The 27,688-nt window shown below is 48.2% G+C and overlaps 1 protein-coding gene across 1 annotated transcript in view; it reads right to left on the bottom strand.

Annotated features, from left to right (window-relative positions):
* The window catches only part of GALNT16 (polypeptide N-acetylgalactosaminyltransferase 16), a 77,146-nt gene extending 54,838 nt beyond the window's left edge, over nucleotides 1-22,308 (bottom strand). The window contains exon 1 of the mRNA XM_055716791.1: nucleotides 21,677-22,308. Within this exon, the coding sequence (XP_055572766.1) occupies nucleotides 21,677-21,877 (201 nt within the window). The 5' untranslated portion in view covers nucleotides 21,878-22,308. The remainder of the gene's footprint in view (nucleotides 1-21,676) is intronic.
* Between the last annotated feature and the right edge of the window lie 5,380 nt (nucleotides 22,309-27,688).

A 27,688-nucleotide genomic window follows, 5' to 3' on the forward strand; every position in this document is an offset into this window, starting at 1 on the left:
CTCATATTTTGAAAGATCCCAAGGTATCATAAACCCACTGCTGTTTCCCTTTACAGCATCATTTCCATCTGTGATTGCATATGCAACCACCAGGGCACAGGCTATAAAGCCTAAGCCTGCAATTGATACAGAGATCTGTCTGCATTTCTAGATGTTTGTTACTGTAGCAATACCACAGTAATTTTTAGGGTTTTTTGTTGCTTTTGGTTTTTTAAAGCTAGGTTCTTATCCAGTGCAAACAGAGCCAGTTCCCAGTTATGTGAGAAGGAAATTAATACTCAGGACACGGCAGAGCCTGCTACCTGGGAGCAGGGTGCTGAGAGGAGATGCTCAGCTCCTGCCTCATGCCCCACTGCGATTGCAGGACTCTGCCCACTGCATTCACCAAAGCCATTTCAGATGCCTACAACCAGCACAGTGTTGCTACCTACCCACGCTGATGAGTATCATGCTACTGCGCCTCCTTACCTTCTCGGGGAGCTCTTGTCATTAACTTTTCTCAGAACAATCATCGGCTTGTTTATGAGCATCCACTTCCAGCTTCTGCCCTAAACAGCTCAGCCAAAAGGAGCTTACAAGACCAATGCAAATAATGTAAAGTCAATTTTTCCTTCAGTGCTGAAGTCTACTTCCAGGGCCTGGTAATCTACAGAAACCTTGAAAAAACTATCACAAGACTCTTTTCCAGACCTGCCATATCAACATACATTGGTCAACAGTTTGGTTTTCAGCATGCCATTCATGGGCTACTCCAAAGCATCTGAAAAAGATGAAACAACTTGATTGCCAGGTATTTACCCCCTCAAATGTAACTAACTGAGGGCACGTTCAGAGTCAAGGATCCCCAAGGGAGGGTCCTTCCAGAAGCAGAAAGAAAGGTATCCTTCTGCAAGAAGCCTTTTTTTTTCTTTCTTTCTTTTTCTTTTTTTTTTTTTTTTTTTTACTTTAAGAGCCAAACACTTGGTACATTTGGGTAGTTTGGGAAAGCCGACCCTTCAGCAACCAATATCCCAACCAGGTGGAGAAGAGCACAGCAGCACACTCTTCATTAGAAACCAGCAGTTAAGTTAAAGAATAGAAAACTGTTCACAGCATCAAATCTTTATAGAGTATATCCATCATAAAACAGAGCAATTTTTGCACATCTATCCTCCTGATTTGCCAGGAATGCATGCTATCCATTTCCATATGCCAGTTCACAGAGGATAACTGCCTGGTACTGTTCCTGCAAAGGAAGGATCAGTCCTTAAACACAGGTAGTAAAGGTTTGTACTGCAGCGCTGAAGGCCAAGAGTTGATACACATCTGTCAGTCATGCGGAACAACAGAATGAATGATTTTGTTAAAGGAAGATAGAAAGGTATCTTTCAAAAGGCCACTGATCTTTAATCACAGATTAGGAAAGAAATCATGTTTCTCTTTGCAGGAAAGTAAATGATCTTCCTGACCTTCCTCACCAATAGCGAAATTATAGCATGTGACAAACCGCTTCAAAAAAAGCTGCCTTGAACAACTGACAGACCATGCACCATGGTGAAGGTAATGCAATAGCAATTTATATCTCTGCATTAACCAGTGTCACACAGTTCAAATCCTACTGTGCCAGGTCTGAGATAAAATCATAGGCATCTCTTTTCTCTTGACACTTATCTCAAGAAGGCTGATTAACTTGGGAACATGGAAACCTCTAACAAAATCTCAAGGGTCGAGGTACTACAACTTCACTTAGCCGTCGCAAGCAAATGTTCATTTATCGTGGTTCTGATCAACGGAGTTGAAAGTGGTTCACTAGTTCTTGCAGATGGAGCCTCTGCTGCAAGGTTCTGAGATCACCTCCAGCTAAAGAGAGCTCTACCTGCTGCAAGTCACTGCTGCCCTGGTGACTTCATCAGAGGGTACATGCATGGGTCATCCCATCTTGGGCAAGCCCACCCTCACACAGGAGGGGACTTTTACCCAGCCTGTCCCCAGCTCTTGGATGCCCCAAGGCCTGCTTAAGGATGTCCCAGACAAGAGGAACTGGAGAGGAAGGCAGGCAGCTGGGTCCTGGAGCCACCAGCCACCAGCTCTTTCTGCAGGATGGCTCTGGGGCTTTTAAACTAAAGGCGTCCAAGATGGACCTCTGCTTGGTGAGGACAGAGGTGCACCAGCCAAACTGATCAGGTTTGATCTCTTATTAGGTAGGTATGTCAGTTCCCTTGGTAGATACAGGGAGGTCTCTCTCTGACCTCCAGTGATTTTATTCAGGAGATGAAACAGCTTGTCACTATTTCATTTGTACCACACAACGCAGCAGGAGAAACACTAGATCTGAATTACTACTTCAAATAAAACATGAATATAACTACAAAGATGATGAAAATCCTCTGTACTGAAAAAAAAAAAAGTCTCCAGAAATTATCACAATTAAAATATCATTACAGCATGTACTCATAGCTGGGCTGCTACATGAACCTCAAGGCTGCCAGTATACACCCACACAAACACATACACATCTCCCAGACAACTGAGTTCAGAAACTGTGCACATAGCCACACCTCAGGTTTCCTAAAACATCGGTTTAGGAAAGTCTACAGGGATGTTTAAATAGCTGCTGTTCTCTGCAGGACAGAGGAAAAAGCATAAGGAAACAACAAGTTGGTCCCGTAACAACTTTCCACCCAGTCCCTCCACTCAATGCTAAACTGGAGCTGGTGATGCAGCAACCATTCCAGCAAACTATCATTTTTAACCTGGTAATATCTTAACAGATGAAAGCTCATACAAGTACTTCATCACCCATTGGGTATGCCTTTAACAGACTTCTATTATAACCTAAAGGGCAATATGCCAGAACCAATTCCCAAATGACTGATAAATTTTGGAGGGAAGCAGCAAGTGAGAAAAGCATATATAGAACACCCATCCCCATCCTCCATTTTCCTACACGCATTCACCCCTTTAACCTGTGTGAAGCAACAAGTTTGAAACCAAGAGGGAAAGGAACCTCCTCAGCTTCTTTTAGTTGATAACGACATCATGTCGTCCATCCTTCACTGCACACTTCCATGTACCACTTCCAGGCAAGTGAAAAGTAATCATCCTTCTCATAAGCCTTCGTTAATACCAGGTTAACAACAAGAACTGTCTTTGCAGTCAAGTCATCTGAAGCAAAACATTAGAGAATGGTGTCTTCACCTCCACCCAAGCGCTTTAATCTCGAGTGCAAACAACAGTGGCAACAGAGCAAAAATGCTTTTCCTCAGGGACCACAGCCAGCATCCAGCAGAGACCAGCTTGGCTTTCATTCCTCCTGTTTCCCTCTACACTCCTTCCAAATACACCTCACATCCTTCAGAGTCTTCCCAGTCCAGTCGCTGGAAGATGACCCCTCTGCCCCCAGCCCTCTCATGACCTAGCAGAGCCCCCATCTTCTGCTGGTACAGGGCTGTACTGGCTCAGACACTGCCTCTTTCACAGACCAAAACGGAGGCAGTACCCAGGGACAAGGAAATCCAAGCATTGTTTGCAGATGGAGGGACATCTTGGTAAGACTACTTTCTCCTGTGTTTCTTGACCTGCCAAGCAGTGTCCCTACTGGCAGCTGGCAAAATCTGGAGGAATGGCATAGTTGTTCATGGTAACCTCCCAGAGCAAAATGCAAGATTAACAACTTAACAGAGCAAGAGGTGCAGTCATAAGTGCCTGCAGGGTCTCAAATCAATTATTCTGGCTTCTTTCAGTGATCTAGCACAGCTGTCCATCTCTTCTTCCAGCTGCATGGCCCCAGCAAGATCTTTTGGAGGACACAATCAGTGATGATCACAAGACCACAGCAATGTATTGCAGAGCCCTTGAGAAGTGGTTAACACCACCTTTCCATCTCAGCTCAAAGGGAGAGCTGCAAAGCAGGAAACAGCTTCATAAAACACCTACTTCCAGGTCCACCTAAGTCCTTCATCTGAAAGACCTTGCAAATCTCAAACCCAAAGCATTTATTTTATTTAACTGCTTCCACTCACCATAAGGATACAAAAGACTTGGATTAACTTTTTTTTTTTTTTTTTAGAAAAATACTGTCCTACAATTAAAAGCAGATTAACAGTATTCTCTGCCTGGCAACAGCCACTTTAAATTTCTATTTTTATTCTTTTGTGAGCCAGTGAGGCAATTTTACATTACTCACATCTTAAAAAATAAATTTTTCTAGATAAGAGTTTAATCAATTAATCCTCGGTGCTTTACATGAGATTTTACACAGAGCAATCCAATAAGCTATGGATTGTCAGTAAATTCCTACCGATTCTAACTAAATTCTGATCTGTTCTAAGGGTCTGTAACTCTTGTCCTCAGACATGTGACAGATCTTAAAATCATTCATGTCTGAGCCCCCAGATGGCAAGCTAGACATTTAAGAAACTGCACAGAAACTATTCTGGGATTTTATTTTTTTTTTCTGGACAGAGAAGGCACCATAGCCTACAGATTCTTCAAGAATCTTAACAACTACACAGCAGTCTCCTCCTCTACCGGGAGTGAGACGCTGCACACTTGAGAACAAGGGCTGGCAGAAATGCTTGTTCTATCCTCCTTCATTTTGAGATATTTCTTCAAATGCCAACTTAATGTCCACTTAAACTTGAAAAACCTCATACTCAAATAAATACATCTTCCAGGCAAGACCTTCTATCAATTATATTTGGCAGAGGAGGCACTTTCATCCCTAACTCGTGACAGGAGAGCACAAACGACAAGGGGATAAAGAAAATTGCTTAACACTTTAATCCCAAAAGAAAAGCGCAAGAAGCGTGCAGAGAGCATCTGCAGTAAAGCACTCACCGAAGAGCAGATCTTAATTAAACACACAAACACTGCCTCCTCTCTAGTCATACCGCTGATCACCTAGCTTTTGAGCTTAGAGGACAGAAGCTGCTGAAAGTCACAACTTTTACATACTGTGAGAACCAGAGTGGGATTTGGCCCACTACGGTACCCAATTGCTACAACACTGATCTCGTCAAAACACACTTTGTCCATTCTTCTTGTAAGCCATCTACATGGGCTTGCCTTTCTGCCTCTGCCTTCCACGCTGGCATTGCTCCTCAGGGCTCCTGGGGTGAGAGCAAAGTCTTTGCCAAGTTAAAGAAAGTCAAACCTTGTCTCTGTGTGACAGCTTCCATTCAGTCACTTCCTTTCTAGGTGGGGGGAAACAGTTCTCCTTAGTAATCTGTTTATACCATGACATCTGTCTGGAGAGGGAGAAAGAAGACAAACCAGCTAAAAGAAAATTTCACTGAGGAGCTGGATGGAGGTTATTGGCCAAAAAAACCCCACCAAAACCAACTCTCCAGTGGTCTAATTGTTCCCATAGCTTCAGAGGAGAGCCCTGCCGCACCTCGCTGGCAAGCATTTCCAATAATGCTGACATGATTTGGAGCCAGCAAGATGTTCTTGCATTATTCTCTGCAAAAGATACAGACCCTTCAAAACCTGAATGTAAGCAATTAATCTTTGGTGCTGGAAGCTAGGCTTCACATAGAAGAACACGATAATCAATTTTAATCTCTGATTCTTGAGCTTCGCATAGCCAACAGACTTTCTCACCTTTGGACACTTTCAAAACGGCATCCCTTGGCCAGCTGAGGGAGGACAGAGGGGAGAGAAGAGAGATGCAAGATCTACTTGTGCCCCAAACTAAGCCATTCATTTTAAAGTTATCATAGTAAATTATCTTCTTCCACTCCATCCCTTTCTTTGCTAGTGGCAGTATGAGAGCGGAGAACAGATATTTTAGGAGAGGGCACCATAAAAAATTCAAATGTGCCATGATTTTCCTCCTTTATCACTGCAGATCTAGAAATTCTTGCATATGCAAGTTTTAAGTATCTCCTGATCAGCAGATAGCAAGCCTTGTGGAGCTACCTCAACTCAAAAGTCAGTAATTTGTTAAATAATTACAAGTATAACAGTGGCAGCACAGCAATATCATATGGAATCTCATCTCTGTCTGCAGACACCAAGGACTGCCACATTTCATAGAAATAGTAAACAACAACAGACACATTCCTGCTGATGTAATTAATCTCTATCCCCTGCCATATTAATGAGAGAAAGATGCCCATGTTTATGATGAATTCTTCTAATTAAGAACCCTGTGCAAATGGCATGCATCTCACTCGAGGGGTTTTGTCTAAACCAGGAACCCAGTTCAAGGATAAAATTCAGTTGCATAGCTAGGTAAGCACAAATCACAGTGACACTTTTCCTTCTGCTAGGCAGGAGCCAATGAACCATTCCTGGACAACTCGTTAACTGTTTGCCTCATTTGAGCCACTCATTACAAGAGCCTTCACCCCGCAGCACTGCAGGACATCTCATGTGCAAACTGAGACCCGAGCACTCTCAATGCTGCATCCCAAAGACACCCCAAGAGGAGAAGCGTCATCCTGGGGGGACAAAGTATGCTGGCACTGTGCATTAGTGGGGTATATTCACATCGCTTTTCCTTTATCCACCTCCCCTCCCCTTTAAAGGCCATAAAAATACATTGCTTTCCCCTGCTTCAAACACCATGACTATTTGCACATGCACCGAAGCTCTAGGGAAGAGGATGTCAGTCAAATGCCCGGTGGGAAAGACGCTCAAAAAGAAAGTCAATGGAGCCTGAGCAATCAGTGTAAATCAAGACTTTAACCTTTTTGAGTCTCCCTCAGACTCTTCATCTGAAAAAGAAGATGCCTAGGCACTTACCATGTTTCTGAGGAGTCAAGGGCACCAGACATGTCAATGCAGAAAGTGTTTATTACCAAAAGTACCAATCAAAGTGTCTCAGTCTTACTGTCTATGGGCTGTTTTCACTGTAGAAACGATTGGGCAGAACAGATGTCACTACTAATCTGCTCAACGTAGAAATACAGATCCACTTTCAGCCTGTACATCTTTAGAAGATAGATCCTTGGCTTGGTGCAACATCCAAGTCCCAGCTGATCTGACACTACAAACTCAGTCATAACTGTAGCAGCCAGTACACCAGTTTCTGGTGCATAAAACAGCAGTTTCTGTTTATTGACCAGTGGAGAGAAATCTGGCTGCCTAGCAGCTGAATCAGATAGAAGTAGCCCCTTTCCCATGCAGCAAAGAAAACGTCCAAGGAAAATCATTGTCTATCTGCTGCTCTCTGCAGTAACACTATTAGGCCATGACATATAGCCAGGTCATTTAACATAACAGAAAAAAATCCACTGATGGGATTTCCCTTACCTGAATGGGAGGCAGGCTCTTAAATTAGCTCTGGAGCAGCAGACAGGCCTTTCTAACAGCAGTCCCCTCCTCCCAAACCACACATCTTCAAAGGAGGTATTGTGGCTGAGCTCCCTCTACAGCAAGGAACAGCCACCTCCAGCCCAGTGATATTAAATCCTGCTCTATAATCCCAGAATCCTCAAATAATCTCTCCTTCTGGTTTCAGACCCTGAGCATTCAATCTGGCTCAATACAGACTAAAACCACAGCATTATGCATCCTGTATATTACATTGTCAACCTATTTAACAGGACAGAGGGAAGGAGGAAGCTATCGGATGGTCTCCGTACCTCCCCAAACAAGCAAGAGGCCTGAAGAGATTGCGTGCCTCCTGTGGGAACAGCCCACACTATCTGCAGCAAGGCTGCCTAGATGATACAGTTAATTTTAACACCTCTGCTTTCTGTGACTGATGCAAACAACACCATGTGTGTAAAGAGGAAATACAAAAAACCACCACCCTTCTTTCCTAATAAACTCAAATAGCTGAAGAGACAAGATAAGAAATAAAACATTAAGAGCCTACATATCAGCAAACATTCAAACGTTTTAAACATATTTTAATACTTCCACACCTGCCCTACACTAGGAGCACACACTAAAGACAAAAGTCCTTGCACCTCGTGCTTCTTCACACATGGGGAGCACCAAGGAAGCTCCCTGAAGTTCACGTAATCTAGTTCAAAAAAACAAGGAGAATATTGCCCATCACCATCATGCTCTCAGGAATGCACCAGATGTATTTAATTAAAAGCTAAGAGGCATTTCTTTTTAAACTATCAGTTTTTTGAGAAATGTGCAGTGACAAGTTCTTTTAGGTCAACACTTACTAAAGCACAGCATACCTTTCTCCTTGCCAGATTTGGTGTCTGTCCGGTGGACAGATAGCTGAGCTGCCTTCTAGATGTCATCGAAGACATTTCCATGCAGTTATTTTTCATACATGCTTTGGTAATGCTGGAGGTACTGAACTGGCAGCAGAATTGCAAATAGTTCTTACAGAAGCTCAGCCTATTGGGAGCCTGAGTGGCCCTACCAAACAGTTGGGAGTTTCCACTCATCCTTCTCAGAAGCAAAGGTATTTCCTTCAGATCATCACCGTTTTCAGTCTATTTCAGCCATTTTTTTCCCTGTTAAGTAACTCCAAAGAGCCCATTTCTGCTTACAGTGCAGATCCATTCTGAAGAACCAATTCTGCCCCAATCCGATAGCGCTGTACGGAGATGCTCAAGAAGCAATTAGCAAATCTATGTCAAACGGAACAGACTTCCCTAGGGACTTAAAGCTGCTTGTGGCTGTTAGGAGCTTGAGGTGACATACTGCTGCTGCCCCACAAACACTCCTGACACAAAACTGGGGTGTGCAGTAGCAGCAGATGTCCTACATTCAGACTCCTGTTTGCAGGGAAATGAGTACAACTGGCTGAATTCACCCTTGTAAAATTCTGCTCCTACAAAAGTAGATGCTGCTCTTTGTGCTTGTATTTGACTATTTATAACTTGTGGCAAAAAGGCCATCTGCCCGGTCAGATGGTATTGCCCATTACAACTTGTGCCACGTGCCATGGACAGGCATATAAGCATTTCAGCATGCCGGCACTCACGTTGCTGTTGTCTATCTGTTTAAAGAACTTGGTAGCAAGACAAAAACCAAGTACATACTACAAACCCCAAGAGCGTATTCCCAGATGAAAATGCTCTTCTTCTGCAGAGAGAATGATTAAGGAGCCTACAGTGTATTTTTTCCCCAGAAGAGCAAATCACATAGGCTACTGGTCTGAGCACAGAACTAGCATCCAGACACTGGTTACGGATGTCACTCAGCATCGAGAACAACATAACACGGGGAACCTCACTTTACCCTGATTAAGTTGAGAATTTAACTCTCTGAAGGCAGAATTAAGACTGAAGAAGCAGCAGCAGCCCCAAGGAGCCCCACTGCCCTGCAAGCCATCACCACAGCCTGCTACGGAGTGTTTAAACACCATTCCGTATTAGGGCTGAGGTGGGAGAGGCTGAAGTCCAGCTCTCAGAGCTCAGCAAACACCCTGAGACTTATTCCTGTCCAGCCTGGAGGGGCAGCTTATCATGACGAAGTCATGCTGTTAAGCGGTAACAGGTTTAATGATTAACATTTGCACACACAGGAATCATTTAGAAGCTTTTTCTGACCTGTCTCTCCACTCCTGCTCCCAGCGGCTTATTTTTGAATGCTGCTTATGCCCCAAATGAACACACAGAAGAAAGAAACGCACACCAAAACCTGAGTTGGCAACTGGAGTAACCAAGGTGGGCCAGAATTTCTCAACACATCCCCTCAACCACAAGACAAATTTATTCCCCCCAAGCTGTCCCAGCCCCCTCAGGTTACACTAAGTGCCAAAGTGGTTTTAGGTGGCCAACCCATCACTGACCGCAGGAATTACAAGGAGAGGGGAGGTGGTCCAAATAAATGACCAAGGTGAAGAGTAAAACCCTAACAAGAATGAGGTACAGCCAGTTACAACAGCAGCTATCACGGGACAAAGTGAGTTTTAATCATCTCTGGGCAGTAGCTGGAATCCAGTACCAAGTTCTTTAAGTTCATGTTGGTCACAGTTAATACCCAAGCTGTCTTGGCTTCACTGGCATTTTAATCAGAGTTAATAACCAGAGGTTAGCAGATCTGAATAACAAACACAGTTTCATTCCCCCCCCCCCCCCCCGCCTTCTTTTCTTCCTTTCAGCAGAGACTGAGGCTTACTCTCAGCTCTACATGAAGGAAATGGGGGGAACAATGCTTCCTATTACCAACCCTTTATCTTACTTATCTACAGCAGTTATAAACTCCCCAGGACAGAGGCTATCTTTTCTGTTCACATTTCACCTTGCACAGAAGAGCAGGATACCTGTCTGGATACCCAAACACCCTACAAGGAGGGATCTGCAGACAACCAGGAGGGACCCAGCAGCACAGGCTGTATGCGAGGTCTGAGGGAGGAGCAAGATGTTAGGGAGATCTCAGGCTTCGTAACTTTGATGTGCAAATTCCTCAGGAAAGGATGGCAAGGCAACTGGTAACTCCAGGCAGGCTCCTGGCAGTCCCTAACAATTTATTACTCAACAAGTCTCCCTGCCTCACTCTCTCATCCCAGAGGAGCCCCAAAACAAGTCCCTCACATACAGACTCTGCTATGGAGATACACATCTGGCTGCGAGCCGGGCTACGCAGTTCCCTGCCATACAGAGTTACAGCCAGAGCAGGGGAAAGGCTGGCAGCTGCTGGAGCCAGCTGAGTTTTCATACAGAACAGCTTCTCTCCACTTCATTCCTTTTGCATCTGAACCCTCAGCACACTGCCAAGACTCACCCAGCTCTTGCCAAGCAGACCCAGCTAATGGCTGGAGTCACCCTGACTGCAACCCGGTGCAGACCTGAGCCCTGCGCTGCAGGGGTGCTGAGCCTACTCCAGGCTAAGCAGCATCTGACTCTCAAAAGTGTCCCCAACTGGCAGGCAGTGACCAAAATATGTCTAAATTTACCCCTATCAGATATGGGGCAATGAAATGGGAATTTACCTTGGGAAGAAAATTATTGAACCAATAACTCAGAGCAAATGCTGATCTCAATATAAATATCTTCCTATTCAAATTCAACTCACCCACCTAAGACTGGAAAGATATGAATTGCCTATAATGATTCAAAATAACATTCTGGCAACAGGCTTCATGGCTGTCCTTGCCACAAAGAATGGTAAGGACCACAATTAAAGCTTCACACAGGGACAGCAAGTTAAATATAGTAGTGGGAAATGTATTTCTAGTGGAATTATAAAAGCATTAACAGATAGCTAGACAAGAAAATTGATGATGTCATGTAGCCCTCAAAATTTCCTTAGTCTTCATCTATCTGTCACAAGACTCAGTTTAGCAAATTCCTGGACATTTAATAAATGCCATGCAAGGCATTATTTCCTAATTTCTCAGATTCACTGCTACATAAATGAGGGAGTTCAGTTACCCTGCGTTTCTGCTTTCTAACTTCTAAGGATTCTTGCATGGTTAATAGCACCACATTGCCCCCCTCCAAAAAAACTCAAGATATTTCATTTAAAGTTTAGACGTTACCATTCTGGATTCTGCTGAAGCCCAGCTGAAGGAACTGCATACCGGGTTTCCTGATCGTACAACCCACTGGCAGCAGCAAGTTCCTTCTGTGCACTCATGAGCTGGTGAACTACAGTAACCCCTTACAACGCTCCTAAGGTACAGGAGGTGCAGAAGAATAAGAAGGGGATTCCTTCATGCACTCAGTTCCCATCAGCATTCTCCCCTCCTGTAGCTGCTGGTCCTGCCCAACTGACTGCCAGAAGTCCCTGCCCCTGCATACCAGGCAACTGGGGGCCATGGACTGATGCCAGTGTGTGGGGGGGCTGCTGTAACTCCAGAGGTCACAGAGTATCTTGTGCAGACCCTGCAAGAACACAGGCACAACAGGTTAGGGGGAGTCTTCTCACCCTTCATTCAGCGCTTGTAGTGATGCTAACACCCATTTATCCATTCCTGGCCCTTCTTTATGTCATCTCTTAGGAGTTATCGGGGAAAAGCAGAAGAAAGATACAGAGCATTCCAATCCCCTTTAAGCTCAAAGGGACAATTATAATCCTCTAACTAAAATGAAAGAGGAGGAAAAACAAGATGGGCTGTGACAGGTTGGGAAGACTAAATGCCTGTTAACTAGGGCACCAAGATTTAAAGGGCTCAGCTTTGCACACATCACATGCCTGTAACAAGGTTCCCACAGTACACTGTCCCTGCCATTTCCTCAGTGCAGGCAAGAGCTGGTGACACCCACTGCCCCCAGGATGCCAGCAGTGGGCAAGAGGACTCCACTGCCATTGGCATTGCCATGCCAAGACCAATGCATCCAAAACCATGGGAGTGGCAGAAGCACTCGGACAGCCCCCTTGATTCACAAGTACAAGGAGCAGCGAAGGTCAGAGTGGTACCAACCACACAAGGTCCTTTGTATCATTCCATCATGTTTCCCTTCAACTCCAGCACATTTTTCCTGGAGGTGAGGCTGTGGGCCCCAAAAAATTAATGAGTAAATAATTTACAATTAATAATTATTTTTAATAACGGTGTAAGCTAAGTTATGCAAGCAGATAAGCAGATTCTTCCTGCTAACCAATGTGACTCAATCTGTAACCTGCACCATAAGGACAGCGCTTACTTTCACTGTAAACCATCTCCTCATGGCTCACCTAATGTGTAGCATGAGAGCAGTTTCTGTTCAAGAACCTGACCTGAGCCAGCTGCCCACCTGCTGCCTTAACACCCCTTCACACTCAGCCAAAGGGAGCTTTTGATAGGTGCTTGGGCAGCCTCTCCAAGGCTACATCTCACTTGACTGCATCTCTTCATCACCTGACCCAATGGATCCACAGCTGCTCCTGAAGGAACACTGATTTCCCAGCCCTTCCTAAATTTCTTTGGGAGTGCCCAGCCAGTGTGGTCCAGTTTTCTCAGCACAGATTGGCAATGCCCCACAGGGCCACACAGCTAGCGGGCACAGCACTGCAATCCAGCATTCCAGGGCATGGCACAACCAGACTTAGACCACCCAAACGCAGACAGGATGCAAACAGCTGCCAAGTTCGCTCAGACTTGCTCCAACAGATTTTTTTGAAAGGGTTACCTCATTGCAGAGCATACATCCTTCTGCTGCCAACCCAAGTCCAGTACAAACATCACATTGCACTCCGAGCAATGGGAGAAACATTGACTGTGCTCACACCAGCCTACACCTTGCACTGCCGGGCAGCCAGCTCTGCTGTTCCCAAACACAAAACCAAGAACCTTAGCGTTACAAAAGTAGGTGTAGCACCAGCGTGGATGTGGCAGCTTCAGTGTCCCTATGCTGGGGATAGGGTTATACCCAACCTGTTTGCCACCGTCCCTATCAACCCTCCCCAGAGATCACTTTGAGAGGCTGTGCCCTACCTTTAGGCACAAAACAGGTACTTCAGCCAAACTGCGACATCTCAGAAGGTTAGGAAACACATACAGCCTACTCCATCAGCAGCCTGGTATAGCTGGTAATTCCTACCACACAACTCAATCTGGAAAATCTCCCAGAAAGGTATAAAGGAAAAAACAAATAATAAAACATCACATGCATGCTATAGCACTTGGGAATACAGCATGACCACATCACTGAGCACAAGGAGTCTGCAGTGTGCGCTTGCAACATGCACATTTACTAACTCTGATTAGTTACTCTGATGTTACTGTTAACATTTACAATTTAAAATTACTTTGGGAAACTACATCAAGAGCACACTTCATTGTGTGGATGTGATGGCTGCCATTTGCACTGCCACTGCATCCCCATTCCCACACTTGGAGACTAACTCACCTGAAACACAAGGAGCTGCACTGCTTTTTGCAGCAATTACATGCTCTTCCTTATTTATTAGGCTTTTTACTGCATACTTGATACCAAAAGGCACAAAGGTACAGCATGGCATTACTGAACATGACGCTCTCTGGCACCAAATACCAGGGCTCTCAGCATGTGAGCAGATGGAAAGCATCTGTGTTTTCCATTTTGTCCTGCAGGAAGACTTTTTCAGAGAACCTCTGAAGACAAATTCATTGGGTAGGAGCACTTTTCCAGCTGAGCCCTGGCTGTTTCAGGATTCAGCCTATTCAAAATAAAAAGGCAAGAAAAATATTCTTTTTTTTTTTTTTTCCCTCTCAGCCCCACAAAATAGCTGATGCAGGTTTCAATGCAGTTGCTCTCTCTCTCCCTGCTACTTTGAAACAAAGCCTCCTCACAAGGACCACGTTCCAGCTTACAAGACAAAAAATTTGGAAAGTGGGAGAATGAAAACAAGAGGTTAAAGTTTTCTGCTTTTTCTGCAGCTTTAGCTGAATGTCATCCATGCCCAGGCTGTAACAGAGTCAGAAGTTAGAGCACTACCCCAGCCTGACCGTGGAGCCTTGAAGCTTGAACTGCAAATTCAACCCTACAGCTCCATCATGGCAGGACTAGCATCCAAGCACCATCTGACCAGCCAAAACAGCTCCCCTGCCCAGGGCTTGGAAACCAGCAGTGCTGCAGGACCCGCATTGCCACTGCAGGAGGAGCTCAGCCAGGTCTCTGCAGAGACCATGGCCCTGAAGTAGCCAAAAGAAGGCAGCTCCAAAGGGAGCACGCAGCTGCCTGTCAAAAACACAGGCTCTACCGACACCGAGGAACTACCCACATGCTCAAAGCACATCACCACACAGGTAATTTCTCTACAAAGACGGGGCCCCAGAGGCCACTTTTCTTTTTTAACCACACACACACACACCTTTTTTTTGTTAATGTAGTCCTATGTATCTCACTGTCTCCACAAGCACAACTGGGACCTGGAAATTTGATGAGGACAGCCCACCTCCTGTCCTTTATCACTTTTATTTGTTGCAAAAATACATGCTTACCAAAATCCAGTGAAGGCCAGCAGCAGGTAGGAGCAGCCTTTCCTCATAGATCCCGTTGCTCAGTGCACAGAGCCAGCTCATGCTGCGCCTTTAACGTCTTCCTCCTGCAGCTGATGATCCCTGATCTGCGTTCTTGGTTCAAAGGTATGCGAAGGGTGAACTCAACTCAGATGTTTTGCTACTGTTACCTAGCTCCAGCCCTTTACCCAACTTGCAAGCTAAGCCTCCCAAAAGGCCTGTGAGGCAGAGCAATCTGAAGAGGATGAGTTTGCAGCTCAGTCAGTATGCCAGCTTGACTCCCAGCCCACGGGTCTCACTTCAGTTATGTCTTTACCTTAATGTGATAGTACAGGATATGCTGTGGGTCACTGCCTCTGTGCTAGGCACTGCGCAGACAGAACAGCAGCGACAACTGACAACTGACCCCAAAGAGCCTACAGCCCTACTACAGGAGCTGGAGGAACACAAGGGAACAGAGTACACCACCAGAACAGGAGAGAACCAGGTCCTGGGACTGTCACTGAAATGCCATGGGACAGAAACAACCAGCAGGCATCCTGGGGAGAGCCGAGGAGGAGCAAGAGCCCCACCATGCTCTGCCCTGGGGCTTTCCCTGCAGAAGGGAGATGACACACAGGCAAGCCCGAGTCCCCTGCTGACCCACGGGCTTCATTCCCAGCACCTTCGCCTCTGCTTATTTCATTGACTTTGTGCTACGCTGCATGTTTTCCTAACAGGAAAAATTAAGTCGATTTTTAGCACTCCAGCATGGGTAGTGCCACTGAAACAAAACCACATCTTCTCCCCTTGCCTTTCAAGGGACTCCCAACTTGCCCACCTCGGGATGAAGCACCTGGGCCAAGTTTCACCACGGCAGTGACCTGAGACGCCTCTCCAAGGCTTCTCTTTCCAAGAAACACCGCTAAATTTTTAGCTTTTAAATATTAGGGCAGTTTTGTACATGCAAAGACAAATCTAACCGGGGAATCAGCTGCACACTGAAGGAACGCTTCCACTCGCTACAACTTGCAGCTGCCTTACCCACTAATTTAATGGAAAGGCTCTGGTAAAAAAATATCATCTTCAGGTCCATTACACTTTCACACACACAACCCCCCCCCTATACACTGTCCCAGGCTGCCCAGACCACCACCAACATTCCCTGAGCCCCAGCTACTTCACTGCAGCTACCTCATCACCTTCATTAACAATTAAGGCCCGTGCTGCCAACTGGATTTTATGAATATTATTATTGTGACTCATTTCTCTTCTTTTTGTTTTATTTTTTAAATGTATCACATGGGCCACTGGGAAAAATTAAATATAAAAAAATTTTCTACCATTTAGGCAAACAGCATTCATTCCCACATTCTTAAAAAATAAACACAGTAAATAAAAAATATGAAGCTGTCAAACTGTCATTGAATCTTCCTCTTGCAGTAATACCCCCCAAGAAAGAGTTACCAAGTCATCTTTTCCCAGGGAGCTGGCACAGGCCTCTCATATGCCATAAGAGAGATCCCACAGATTAAAAAAAAATTAGTGTTGCAGGGGTCTGGTCACAGCAGGAATGGCTGCCACAAAACCACAAGTGTTAAGCACCATGTCCCCACCACCAAAATAACCTCGGAAGAGCAGAGCCCCAGAGTATACAAGTCCCTGAAAAATGGTATTACTTATTGATCCATTACTCTTCTCCCAGGTAACTAGCAACAGGACAAGAAGAAACCATCTCAAGTTGTGCCAGGGGAGGTTTACATTGGATATTAGGAAAAATTTCTTCACTGAAAGGGTGGTCAAGCATTGGAACAGGCTGCCCAGGGAGGTGGTGGAATCACCATTCCTGGAGGTGTTTAAAAAGTGCCAAGATGCAGTGCTTAGGGACAAGGTTTAGTGGTGGACTTGGCAGTCCTGGGTTAACAGTTGGACTTGATGATCTGAAAGTTCTTTTCCAAGCTAAATGAGTCTATGATTCTGTGAAAGCTGCAGCTTATCCCACTTACGAGGGAAAGTATCCCCTAAATGATGCACACAGAAGGAATGTGATGAAGGGATGGGAATAAAAACATTCACGAACAGTGAACATCAGCCAGCACCTGCTTCACAGGATCCAGATACCCACAGCCAAAGGCAACAGAAAACAAATGCAGCAGAGTGCACTGTTTGGCCAAGTTAGTTAAGTCTACCTGGGTCTGAAGAGCATCCATCAAGGTGGTCTTACACAGTGGCAAATACAAGCGTGGCTAAACTTGCCAGTTGGCTACTCAGGGAAGTAGGTAAACACCATCCACTGCCTATCTGCTGGCTAAACAAGACAGGGAAATCAAACAATTGCCATCTTTCCTCACCAACTTGCTCAACACCTACAGACACCTCCCATTCTCAGCAGTGCATCCCAGAGGAGTCTCCTGCTCACTGTCTCACCACAGGAAGGTGACACCAGTTCACCAACATTTGCAAAGCATTTGGAAACCCTTTGCTACATGGGAAAAGGATGCCTTGATCTCATCTCCTTGGTGGTTATTTTACATGGATGAGCACAGAGGCAGGTGGCAGCCAGGAGAGCTGAGCCAGGCAACAGAGCCAGTTATTACAATGTAGGGTTTTCTCAGCTGCCAAACAGGGTCTAGCGGGGTCACAGAGGAGCTACACAGGTCACAGGTTGGCAGGACAAAGATTAGAGATAAAAAACTTGCTCCAGAGAGCAAATGGGCACCAGCCTAACATGATTCAGAGCATTTAACTAATGATACTCTTCTGTCTCCATCTTTCAGGCACATTGCTGCTTCCCTGCCACCCCAGAGAAGTCAGCAAGCTGGAGAAGTCTACAAGCAGCTTCACATCCAGGTTTTGACTGTGAAACGGCAGCATCCTCAGCTCAGTCAGCCAACAGCAAAACTGTTTCAAACCTACCTACCCGCCACCCCTCTGACTAACAAGCTTTGCCCACATGACAGCAATGGCCTTGCTCCCTTCAGTGGGACACAGGTATGCTGGGCAAGCTTCCCAGGCTGCAATCTTTAGAGGTGGGAGAACAGTCCTGGGCTCTGCCCACCAGCGCTGTGCTAAAGCAGACAAGCAGCATGCGGTGAATGATTAACTGCCCCTATGTAGTGTGGAAATAATTCCAAAGATGCCAAAGCCCTTTCAAAAGGCACATTGCACAGCTGCTGCCTCCAGGAAATTTCCAAGGAGCAGGAGACAACAGAAAAGAGCCCAGGGAAGATGTCCATCCTCCAGAAACACCCAACACACAAACCAGCTGCCAGAGGTCCCAGGGCTCCTCCTAACAGATACAAAATTATGCTGTGCTCCAGAGAAAAAACACATTCCTAGGACTGTGGCACTCACTTGTGTTTCCACCCTCCATGGTGGGTGGAAGGGGAAACACAGAGGGGCTCATCATGCCACCAAGTCAGCCCCGCCCTTTACCAATTTCTGCATTTTTATTTCAAGCATTTGTAGGATCTGTTTGGGGAGAGGTTATTACAGAGAGCCCCCACACCAAGATTTCTGGATGTAAAGCAGGGATCTGGAGGATCGCTATTAATGTACAAGCTATTTCTGGGACACTGATCTCTGACAGCCCCCCCCAACTTTAATGTTCAAAGATTTCCCTTTCTGACTCCAGGAGTTTGAAGTTTAAAGTTCTGTTAATAAACATGAAGTCAACAAATAACAAACCAGTTTCAAGCTGAAACTTGCAATCGACCACAGTTTTCACCTGAGGTGATTTTTATTCTTCACATTGGGAGAGAATAAAGAAAACCATAAGCCCAGAAAGCACTTCAATTTTTAAGACCCATGCAATGCACCTCCATTTGATGAGGATTTGAAATGCCACAGCACAGGCGCAAAAGCAGAACTCTTGGACTCGCTCACCCAAAACCCAAGATTTTTTTCTTTTTCCCAGACAGAAAAACAGCCAGTTTTAGAAAACTGAAAAAAAAAAAATGTTTTCCAGAGACCCGTAAGTCACATGAGTCACACTTATTTGTGGATGAGCCCCAGCTTGAACTCCAACACCATCACTCATGCAGAGCAGAGGAAACCAACAGCTGGATCAAGACGGGCAGCTTGTTTCAGTGGCTCCGCAGAAGGCTAAGGGACGAGGAGCAGGCGGGGCACCAGCATGCCCCCTCTTACGCAAGACTGCCACTATATAGTAAGTCAAGAAATCTGACTTCCCGGGAAAATGAACCTGAGCTCATTTTCATGAGGTTGAGGGCTCTGCACTGCAGAAGGACAGCCGATTCTCTAGATTCATCATTTCTCCAGCGGGGTGGCTGAAATGGCACATTTTCTGTGCTGGCTGGGGGAAGGCGGTGGGCAGTGCTGCAGCCCACACACTGTGCACCCAGGAGCTGGAGAAGGATGCATGCTCAGGACCGCTTGCTCAGCCACAGCGCCTCTGTAACCGGCCCCGCGGGCTCACATGGTCGGCTCAGCCCACGAGACCAACTGCTCGGACCCCAGCTAGATGCCACCCACTGCACAGGGGTGTTGTCCCCAGGCCCTCGCCAACCTTCCCGCCCCATGCACACCTGCAGTCGCTTCCCTGCTTCTGCCCCAGCAGCACAGGCAGAGACCATGGCTGGGACAGCTCATTATTCACCTTCCATTGCAGGGAAGCCCGTTAGGCTCTCCAACAGCCATGCCACTGCATAGTTACAGCAACACAGGTATCATGTTTTACCAGCTTGCCCCTCAGCAACCCACCAAACCCTTGGGAAAGTGCTCCGCATGCACAGGGGGAAGCCCAAACACCACTAACTCCTGTTTCCCTTCTCTATGCAAGCCGATTTGGGTAGGTCAGGATGTGGTATTTCCACCGTGCCCCACTGTCAGATGCATCTGGAGAGGGTTCTCCTTTGTCCCAGCTGCTGCCTGCCAGGGGGGCAGGGATTTACCCAGGGGCAGGGGCGCTGAGGGACGGGAGAGGCAAAGGGTAATCATTTTTCCCTGCTAAGGGATTTCAGGCATGGAGCAGAGCTGGGATGCTTTATGTCGTTCTGTGAGCAGGACCAGATTTGGAGCTGCTGTTGCACGGCGCTATAGCTTGTAACGAGCAGCTTTGTGGTTAGCCACGAGCACGTACCGCCTCCCTCCAAACAGCAGCAATATAACAATGTGCGGCACTGCCACAGCATCCTTCTCCCGAGGATTTTAAGGTGCTTGGCAGACGATATGGATTCATGTAACCTCACAAGCCCTCTGAGAGGGAGTAAAGTAAATGCAATAAAAAAATGGGAGGGATAAACTGGTGAATGGAGAAAGAAAACTGCCAGAGCAGCATGTTCCCACAACATGCAAGAAATCAGGGGCTCAGAGGCAGCTTCCCCCACCACTACAGTGGAATCTGACAGGCAGCAGCGCTCTAAATCCTCTGTTTGTTCAACTCGGCCCTGGCCAGCCTGAGAGCATTTCCCAGCACGCATGAAGGGCTACAGCAAGAACAGCACTCGCACAGAACTCCTTGCCCCAGGAAGCACCGTATTAATTTCCACAGTCCTGCTCCGTAGAGGGTCTCACAGCAGAGCAACCTGATGACTGGCCCTAATGAGCAGCAAATAACATCCTTGCTCTGCCCAGGAGCCTCAGTTTTCACTTTTGAGTTTCAGCAGCTGCAAGCAATGGCTGAGGGTCTCAGCTGAAGGGCTTCCACCCTGCTTCCCAAAGGCTGGGGCTGCTCTAACAGCATTTTCCAAACATTCACGAGGCTTTCCAAACACCCACATCCACGCTCGCTATCCCAAATTTACAGATGGGGAAAAGAGAGACAGGCCAAAAATCCCAGTGCCAGTCAAGGAAGGAAGCGGAGAGCCCCAGCACCCAGCCCCTGCTCCGACTCCGATCAGGCAGCTGCTTTTGTTAGCTTCCATGTGCGCGTAACTGGCTGGTATATGGATTTGCAGCCAAAGAGTGACACGCAGTGCAGTTCCCGAACTGCTTCAGCTGGATCACTCCTGAGAACGGTATTGCTGGGCCACTTTTGCTCCAGGGGCTGGTTTATTTTTTATGAAGCTACTGCCTAGACTTTGGGAGAGCTTTACTGATGCTATTATACAGGCTGAAGAAGGACAAACCTCCTTCATGGGCAGGGCAGAAAAGTATTCATCATTCTTAAGCCAGGAGCTCGATTTTATCACCCTGCTGAGCCTGCAAATACTCAGGGAGGGCAGTGTGCGGGGCTTTCAGAGCAGATTTGAAGTAGCGCATCAGGGCACTGCTACCATCCCTCAGGTCAGGAAGGAGAGCCCAGGACTCCCCCCTCTCCCACCTGCCCAAACCCCAGCCGGAGCCTGCCTCGCAGACTGCCGTCTCTGGCTTAAAACAGGCAACACTCAGGAGCTGTGCCCAGGTCCCCCATCTGGTACCAGCCGCCCAGCCCTCCCCAGCGCGATGCCCAGAGCCCAGCCGGCGGAGGAAGGGCTTGTGAGGGCTCACGGCTCTTATCTCGTCCTGATCGGGAAAAACTGTGATCGTACATACGTGTGTGTGTACAGTTACGTCTATCTACGCGCCTCTTGAAGGTGAGCCAAGCCCCCTCCAGCTGTTCCCCCCCGCCTTTTCCCGGGCCAAGGGCAGCCGCTCGCAGCCGGAGGCGCGCAGCCGGGCGAGCCGGCGGGGGCAGCTCGCAAGTACTTTACCCACGGCGTTACCCCGTCCCCGGGGTCTGCCCACCCCGCGCCCCGGCCGTACCGGCTGCCATGGCGACAAGCACGCACGCTAAAATAAACACAAAGCAACCCGGAGGCAACGCGGAGCCCTCCGCGCCCCCCCGGCCCCCCGAGCCCCCCCGGCCCGCTCAGCTCACGGCTCCCCGAGCCCCCCCGGCCCGCTCAGCCCCCGGGCCCGCTGAGCACCCCCGGCTCCCCGAGACCCCCGGCCGCAGGGCGCTGCGGGGCGGCGCGGCTCACTCACGCTGCGGGGCACGGTGCGCTGCTCCCGGCGCGGCTCCAGCCTGCCGGCCGCCCTCCGCCCGCCGCCGCTACCGCCGCCGCTGCCGCCCGACCTGCCGGCGGCCGCCGAGCGGGGCTTGCTGTCCTGCCATAAGTAGTAGAAAGTGCCCAGGATCCAGGCGACCGTCAGGATGGCGATGGCATTGGCCCTGATCCTCCTCATGCCGAGCGCCCCGGGGGAGCCTGGGAGCGCTGCCTGGCGCGCTGGGGCGGCCGCGGGAGGAAGGAGGGGAGAGGCGGCGGCTCCCCCCGCTCCGCTCCGGCCCCGCACCGCCCAGCCGCCGCCGGGTCCTAACGCCTCGGCCCCCCGCCCCGCCGCAGGGGGCGGAGGGCTCCGCGCCACCTCCCCCTCCCCCCGGCCCGGGGAGCGGCCGGCCGGGGCTGGGCGCCGGCCGGTGTCTGCGTGGGCGCCGCCGAGGATGCGCTGGGCGCTCCGGCTGAAGAGGGGGGGTGGCAGCCCCGAGATACGGGCGCTCCGGTGTGGCGGCAGGGCCCCGCGGCGGAGAGCGGGTGACACGGGCCCAGCCCCGCGGGGCAGCTGCTGGGGCGCGGGTGACAGCAGCCTGCCCTCCTGCGCTGCCAGCCCACGTCCCTGCCCTCGGTGGCCCCAGCACCGCACGGTGCCCTTTGTCATAGGGCAGGTGGCCGGCGAGTGCCCCCTGGCACCCCCTGACACACGGGATCCAGGCACCCGCTCCTTGGAGCCGGGAGCATCTCGCACTGAAGCCCGTCCCGCCGGCGCAAGGCTCTGGGGCTGGCAGCGGAGCTGCCCAAGGGCCCGCTCCCATCCCAGCGGGCATATGCGGGCACCGGTGCAGCCACCAGGTCTTTCGGGCCCAGCGGGAGGGGACGCTTGGCAGTGGAGGGGCAACCATGACAATCCCACATTACAGGGCATTGCCAAAGCTGTAGTGGTAAAAAGTTCACGGAATCCAGCCCTGCGGGCAGCTTAGGCAACAGACCAGCCAGCTCGTAAAACCAAGCAAGCTGCAGCTAGGCACAGTGCAGCTGCTGTGCAGCGAGGGCTTAAGGGTTTGGGAGAGCAGAGGAGCTACTGAGAAAACTCTACCGGTGAAGATGCATGCTTAGAGCAGGCGGGTGCCTCCAAGGCACCTGATGAAGGGATTAGAGGATTTGAATTACAGTACAGAAAATGGCAACAGGGCTTCTAAATTACTTTTTGCCCACCTTCCTCCTAGCCAAATCCCTCTAAATGTAATTACAACCTGCCCTGCTAAACGGCCCTTTCAGGTTTCCCTGCACATCACTTGTTTCAAGCACAGCACAGTGCAAAATTCATCTGCCAGACCTGTACTGCGCTAGCACTGGGGGTAGAAAGCTATTGCTAGGACCACCACCTCCCGGGGCTGCAGCATGGCTTCACACCAAACTCCCTGCAAAGCACACAGCACTCCTGATGTAGAATGGTGTTACAAAGCATCTTGCATCCTCCCAGGTACCTTTCCCAATAACCCATCAACCACATGCAGCTTCCCAGGCCAGCTGATCATAGCCTGTGGCGAGGGGAAGTTTGAGACATTCAAAGCAAAACCAAAGTCCCCCAAGGGATCAACAAAAACATGATCAGTCCAAGCTGCCCAGCCCACACCTGTCCCGGTGGTACAAGTAACCTGTGCAAGCTGGGCTCTCCCTGCTCTCAGTCTCTTTCACAGTCCTACAGGAAAAGGGCAGCTGCTCTCCTATGTGGGTTTGGATCCAGCAACTGCCTGGGTTCCAGAGGGACATGAAGAGAGGCAGCGGAGCTGTATCCACGATTCAGAAAAGGGAAAGGCGCAGGAGAAAGCTGTGTTCATGTCCCTGTGACAGCAGAGCCGGTCTCATACTCTGTCTCCTCTTTCACCACTCTGCAGATCATACCAGACTTTGCTCGATTCCTTCTTAGTCATAGGCTTGTTCAGGTTGGAAAAGACCTTTGAGATCAAGTCCAGCCATTAGTAACCTAACGCTGCCAAGTCCACCAGTAAACCATGTCCCTAAGCATTGCATCTACAGGCCTTTTAAATGCCTCCAGGAATGGTGACTCAACCACTTCCCTGGGCAGCCTGTTCCAACGCTTGACAAACTTTTTGGTAAAGAAATTTTTCCTAATATCCAATCTAAATGCCCCTCTGGTGCAACCTGAGGCCATTTCCTCTTGTCCTGTCCCTTGTTATCTGGGAGAAGAGACTGACCCCCACCTCACTACAGCCTCCTTTCAGGTAGTTGTAGAGAGCAATGATGTCTCCCCTGAGACTCCTTTTCTCTGGACTAAACAACTCCAGTTCCCTCAGTCAGTCTTCTCACCATCCTGTGAGACTCACTATAGAACAACAAATCACTCAAACAGTGATGGAGAAATGCGTGTGAAACAGGAGGAAACCCTCTGTCCCAACACTTGAACTAAATAGACCGCCTTCTCCTGCCTTTCCAAGCTTCCCCTTTCCCCTGCAGCCATTCATTTTCTTCTTCGGTTGCCCACCCTGCTAGAACACCCTGTAAGCTGCCACACTGTCACCATTGCCTCCCCACACCACATTTCACCACTTCCAATCATCCTGATGATGATTCCCACCCCATAAGCATCTCAGCCTCAGCCAAGCTTCTAACAGTCTAGGAGTCCCCTGCAAGGTCAGCCCAGCATCTCCTCTTTTCTGCTCAGAAGAAACCCATCTTCAGATTCAGAACCTCCAGAGATACCGTTTTGAGCACTCTTTCCTTTCTAGAGCAGATACCACTTTCTGGGCAAAGACACCTTGCACTTTATTCCCTATGCAGGACAAGGGCCGGAGGAGCCCTATATTCTCACGGCATTATCACTTTTGCAAGTCTAACATTTGCCATCTGCTAGTAAGTCCCAGCACCTTGTCCATACCACAGTACCAGCTCACACGCTCAGGGCTGGCCCCAAGCCTCCACCTGCCTGGAGCAGCCATCAAACCCTATGCTAAGCGGGTGCAAAGCACTGCCAGATGAGCAAGGGAGCACAATCATCTGGTCCCACTGTTTCAAAGTGGCCGTCGCTGCCCAGGGGAATGTGGCGGTGGAGAGCTCGGGCTGTGTTGGCACTTCACCTCTGTGCACACGTGCAAGAGGCTGTTCTGGGCAGGGCAGCGCTGCCTGCCACAGAGGTCAGCAGGCAGCCGCCTGCATCTCATCGCTGGAAGCTTCCAAGCACAAGCCTTGAAAGCCGACCACGTGCCAGTGGGTGCTCTTTACCATTAACAAGCTCGTGCTCCTGGAGAGGAGGCTCCCGAGCTCGCAGCAGTACTTTCTCATGCCTGCAAAACATGCTGCCAAGCCCTCTTTGCTATTCTGGCCCCATCGCATCCTGTTATTCCCAGAGCGTTGCCAGCAGTTCAGAAAACAGCACAGAAACCCCAGAAACTCTGATTTTACTTGTACCACCTGCGTAACATGGCCTGCTGACCACTTACACAAGTTGCACTAGAGACAGCTGACCTGAAGGACACTGGACCTTCAGCACAGCTCCAGCAGAAAAGCCATGTACTTCTGCAGCACCAGGCTTCCACATGCTTTGAAAGTGTCTCCACAGTGATGTTTCGTCTTCAGGGCCCAAATACCTCACTGCAGGATGACTGGCTCCCAGGTCCAAGCTATTGGTACCCAAGGTCCCATGTTCTGCAGCCAGAATTTGCAATGATTTCACCTCTGACCGCAGAGCTTTGCTCTAGAACCTCATCTCCCTTTCAAAAAAGATACACTTCTAACCTGATGTTTCTACAGCGATCTCTGACAATAAAAGTTGTTCAAGTATAGCTATACCGTAATCTGCAATGTTGCATGCAGATATTAGAGCCAGCCCCATCAGAGATAACAAGAGTACCAGAAGCAGTCTGGCATGGAGTTTTCTACTTGACACAACCTGCAACGTAGACATATGAGGAATATTAACGGTGGTAATACTTCAGCGCTGATCTCTGCAAAAGCATCAGCTAATTCAACGAATGCTGTAAGAGAAGTGACCTGAGAAACATAATAAACTAAACAAATGAAAATTATGCAAACCTCACAACAGAATTCTGGGGCCTTACTACCACTTGTTCTTTTTCAGTTTCCTCTACAGCTGTTCCATGTTAAACATGGTAAGTCTTTTCTTATTTTGTGACAAACTTTGTACAGTGGAATAATATAAGGGACCCCTTTGACGATCCAGGTGGCTGATTCTTTAGCATGAGCATAGACAAAGTATTTGGCGAGTAATCTAGGATATAGGATGGGGAGGGAGGAATATGGCCAGCTACACAGAGGACATGTATGTAGGGTCCGAGAACTTCCTTTTATTTATAATCTGTAAGGCCCTATTCAGCATTACCTTCAATGGAAAGAGATCTCTTAGGACCATGAATATTAAAAAGTGCTCTGGAGAAGCCATTTTTGTAGCTTTGGCTGACAGCCTTGGTAACAACATCTAGAACAGGTCTGGGGCCCCAAATTGCCCAGATAAAACTGAGAAGATCTTTGTTGCAGAGGAAAAGACAAGCATCATCCAGATTTGTCTTAGAAAAGATGAAGGGTGGCTGCTTTATACTTATGGTGAGACATAGTGCATGTTTTTGCAGTTGTCTGACATAAAATGTAGCTGAGATTTCAACTATGAAACATCTGGAGAATGCTGAAAGGGTTTTCTTAGCACTACTCTGATCTGAGAAATCAGGTCCGCTTTATTTGCGGCCTTCAGGCACGGAAGTGCCATCTGAAACACGAACATAAGGTCTGTCTAGACTCTAGAAACAGTTTGAATGAAGTCATCCAGAGTTTAGCTAAAAACAGTTAAAGAAAATTAGCATTAGGGTTCAGGGACTGGAGCAGGTTATGCTCCAGAGAGAAACGACAGTACCATGTTATCCTGCTGGGATGAGAGGACTTGCTCAGGGCAATGTAGCTCTGCTTGCCTGCAGCCAGCTGGGAGGTGAGCTCCACCTTGCATGAAAGTGCCAATGCACCCTGCTGGGCTCCTGCCTGCTCACTGCAAGTGCTATGGACTCAAGATCCAGAAAATCACATATTTTGAAGCCAAAAAGGACAAGGACATGCGCATGCCTTAGGTCCCTCCAGCTGCAGGAGATTCATCCATAATGGATGAAAGACCCCTCTAATGGTCTGGCCACAGCACCTCACTGTGCTCGTCATCCAGATCCGAATCGTACCCCTGTAAACGTCTGAGACATGTTTACCCATACAATAACACCAAGATGGCAAAGTGTGTGCCATCATCCTCCACCATGTGACTGTTGAAAAGAGAAGTGTTATCTGCATTACTCATCTACACTGGCCAAATTCCTAAACTGCCTGCAATACTGTCCTTGTCTGAAGAAGCTTTCTCACGCTGGTCAGAGGGTGGGGGTCTCTGAAAATCCATGTTGCTGTGCCGCAGGTCATATATCACCCACCACATCCGTGGCCTCAGTCACCACTGGGAAACTACAAGGTGCACCAGAAGTCCAACAGCTTGCCTTGATCATGCCCTGCCTAGAGCCAGATACCATTCGGGCAGTCTCCAGCCCCTTGGCAGCAACGCCATGGCCACAGGCACTGTAAAAAGGCCAGACAGACAAATCACCCCCTGAGGAGTGGCTCCATCCTTAATATATCCTGATGCCCAATTGGAATAGGTACAGAGGGTGGATGCCAATTAGTCCTGCATTTAGCAGAAGAAAGACTGCCTAGGATGGCATGCATGCTGACCAGGACAGAAATACCTTCTGGGTCATTGTTTCTGGCCAGCGTGCAAACAGTAAGGTAGCGGAGGGGAGTGACTCAGGGCCAAGTTAAGGCAAATAGCATATAGTTAACTGGGAACCAGGATTTCAGTTGCTTTAAACTGTAGAGTCAAACATAGTCTTAAATGCTATTTAAGGTCACTGTAACCTTACCATTATTTTCATGAGCATGTTTCTTAATGAAAATGAGAGCATAGAGAAGAATTCCCAATAAGCTGTAATTAACAGTTCCA

The sequence above is a fragment of the Falco cherrug genome, chromosome 7 (genome assembly GCF_023634085.1).
Source record: "Falco cherrug isolate bFalChe1 chromosome 7, bFalChe1.pri, whole genome shotgun sequence".
NCBI lineage: Eukaryota > Metazoa > Chordata > Aves > Falconiformes > Falconidae > Falco > Falco cherrug.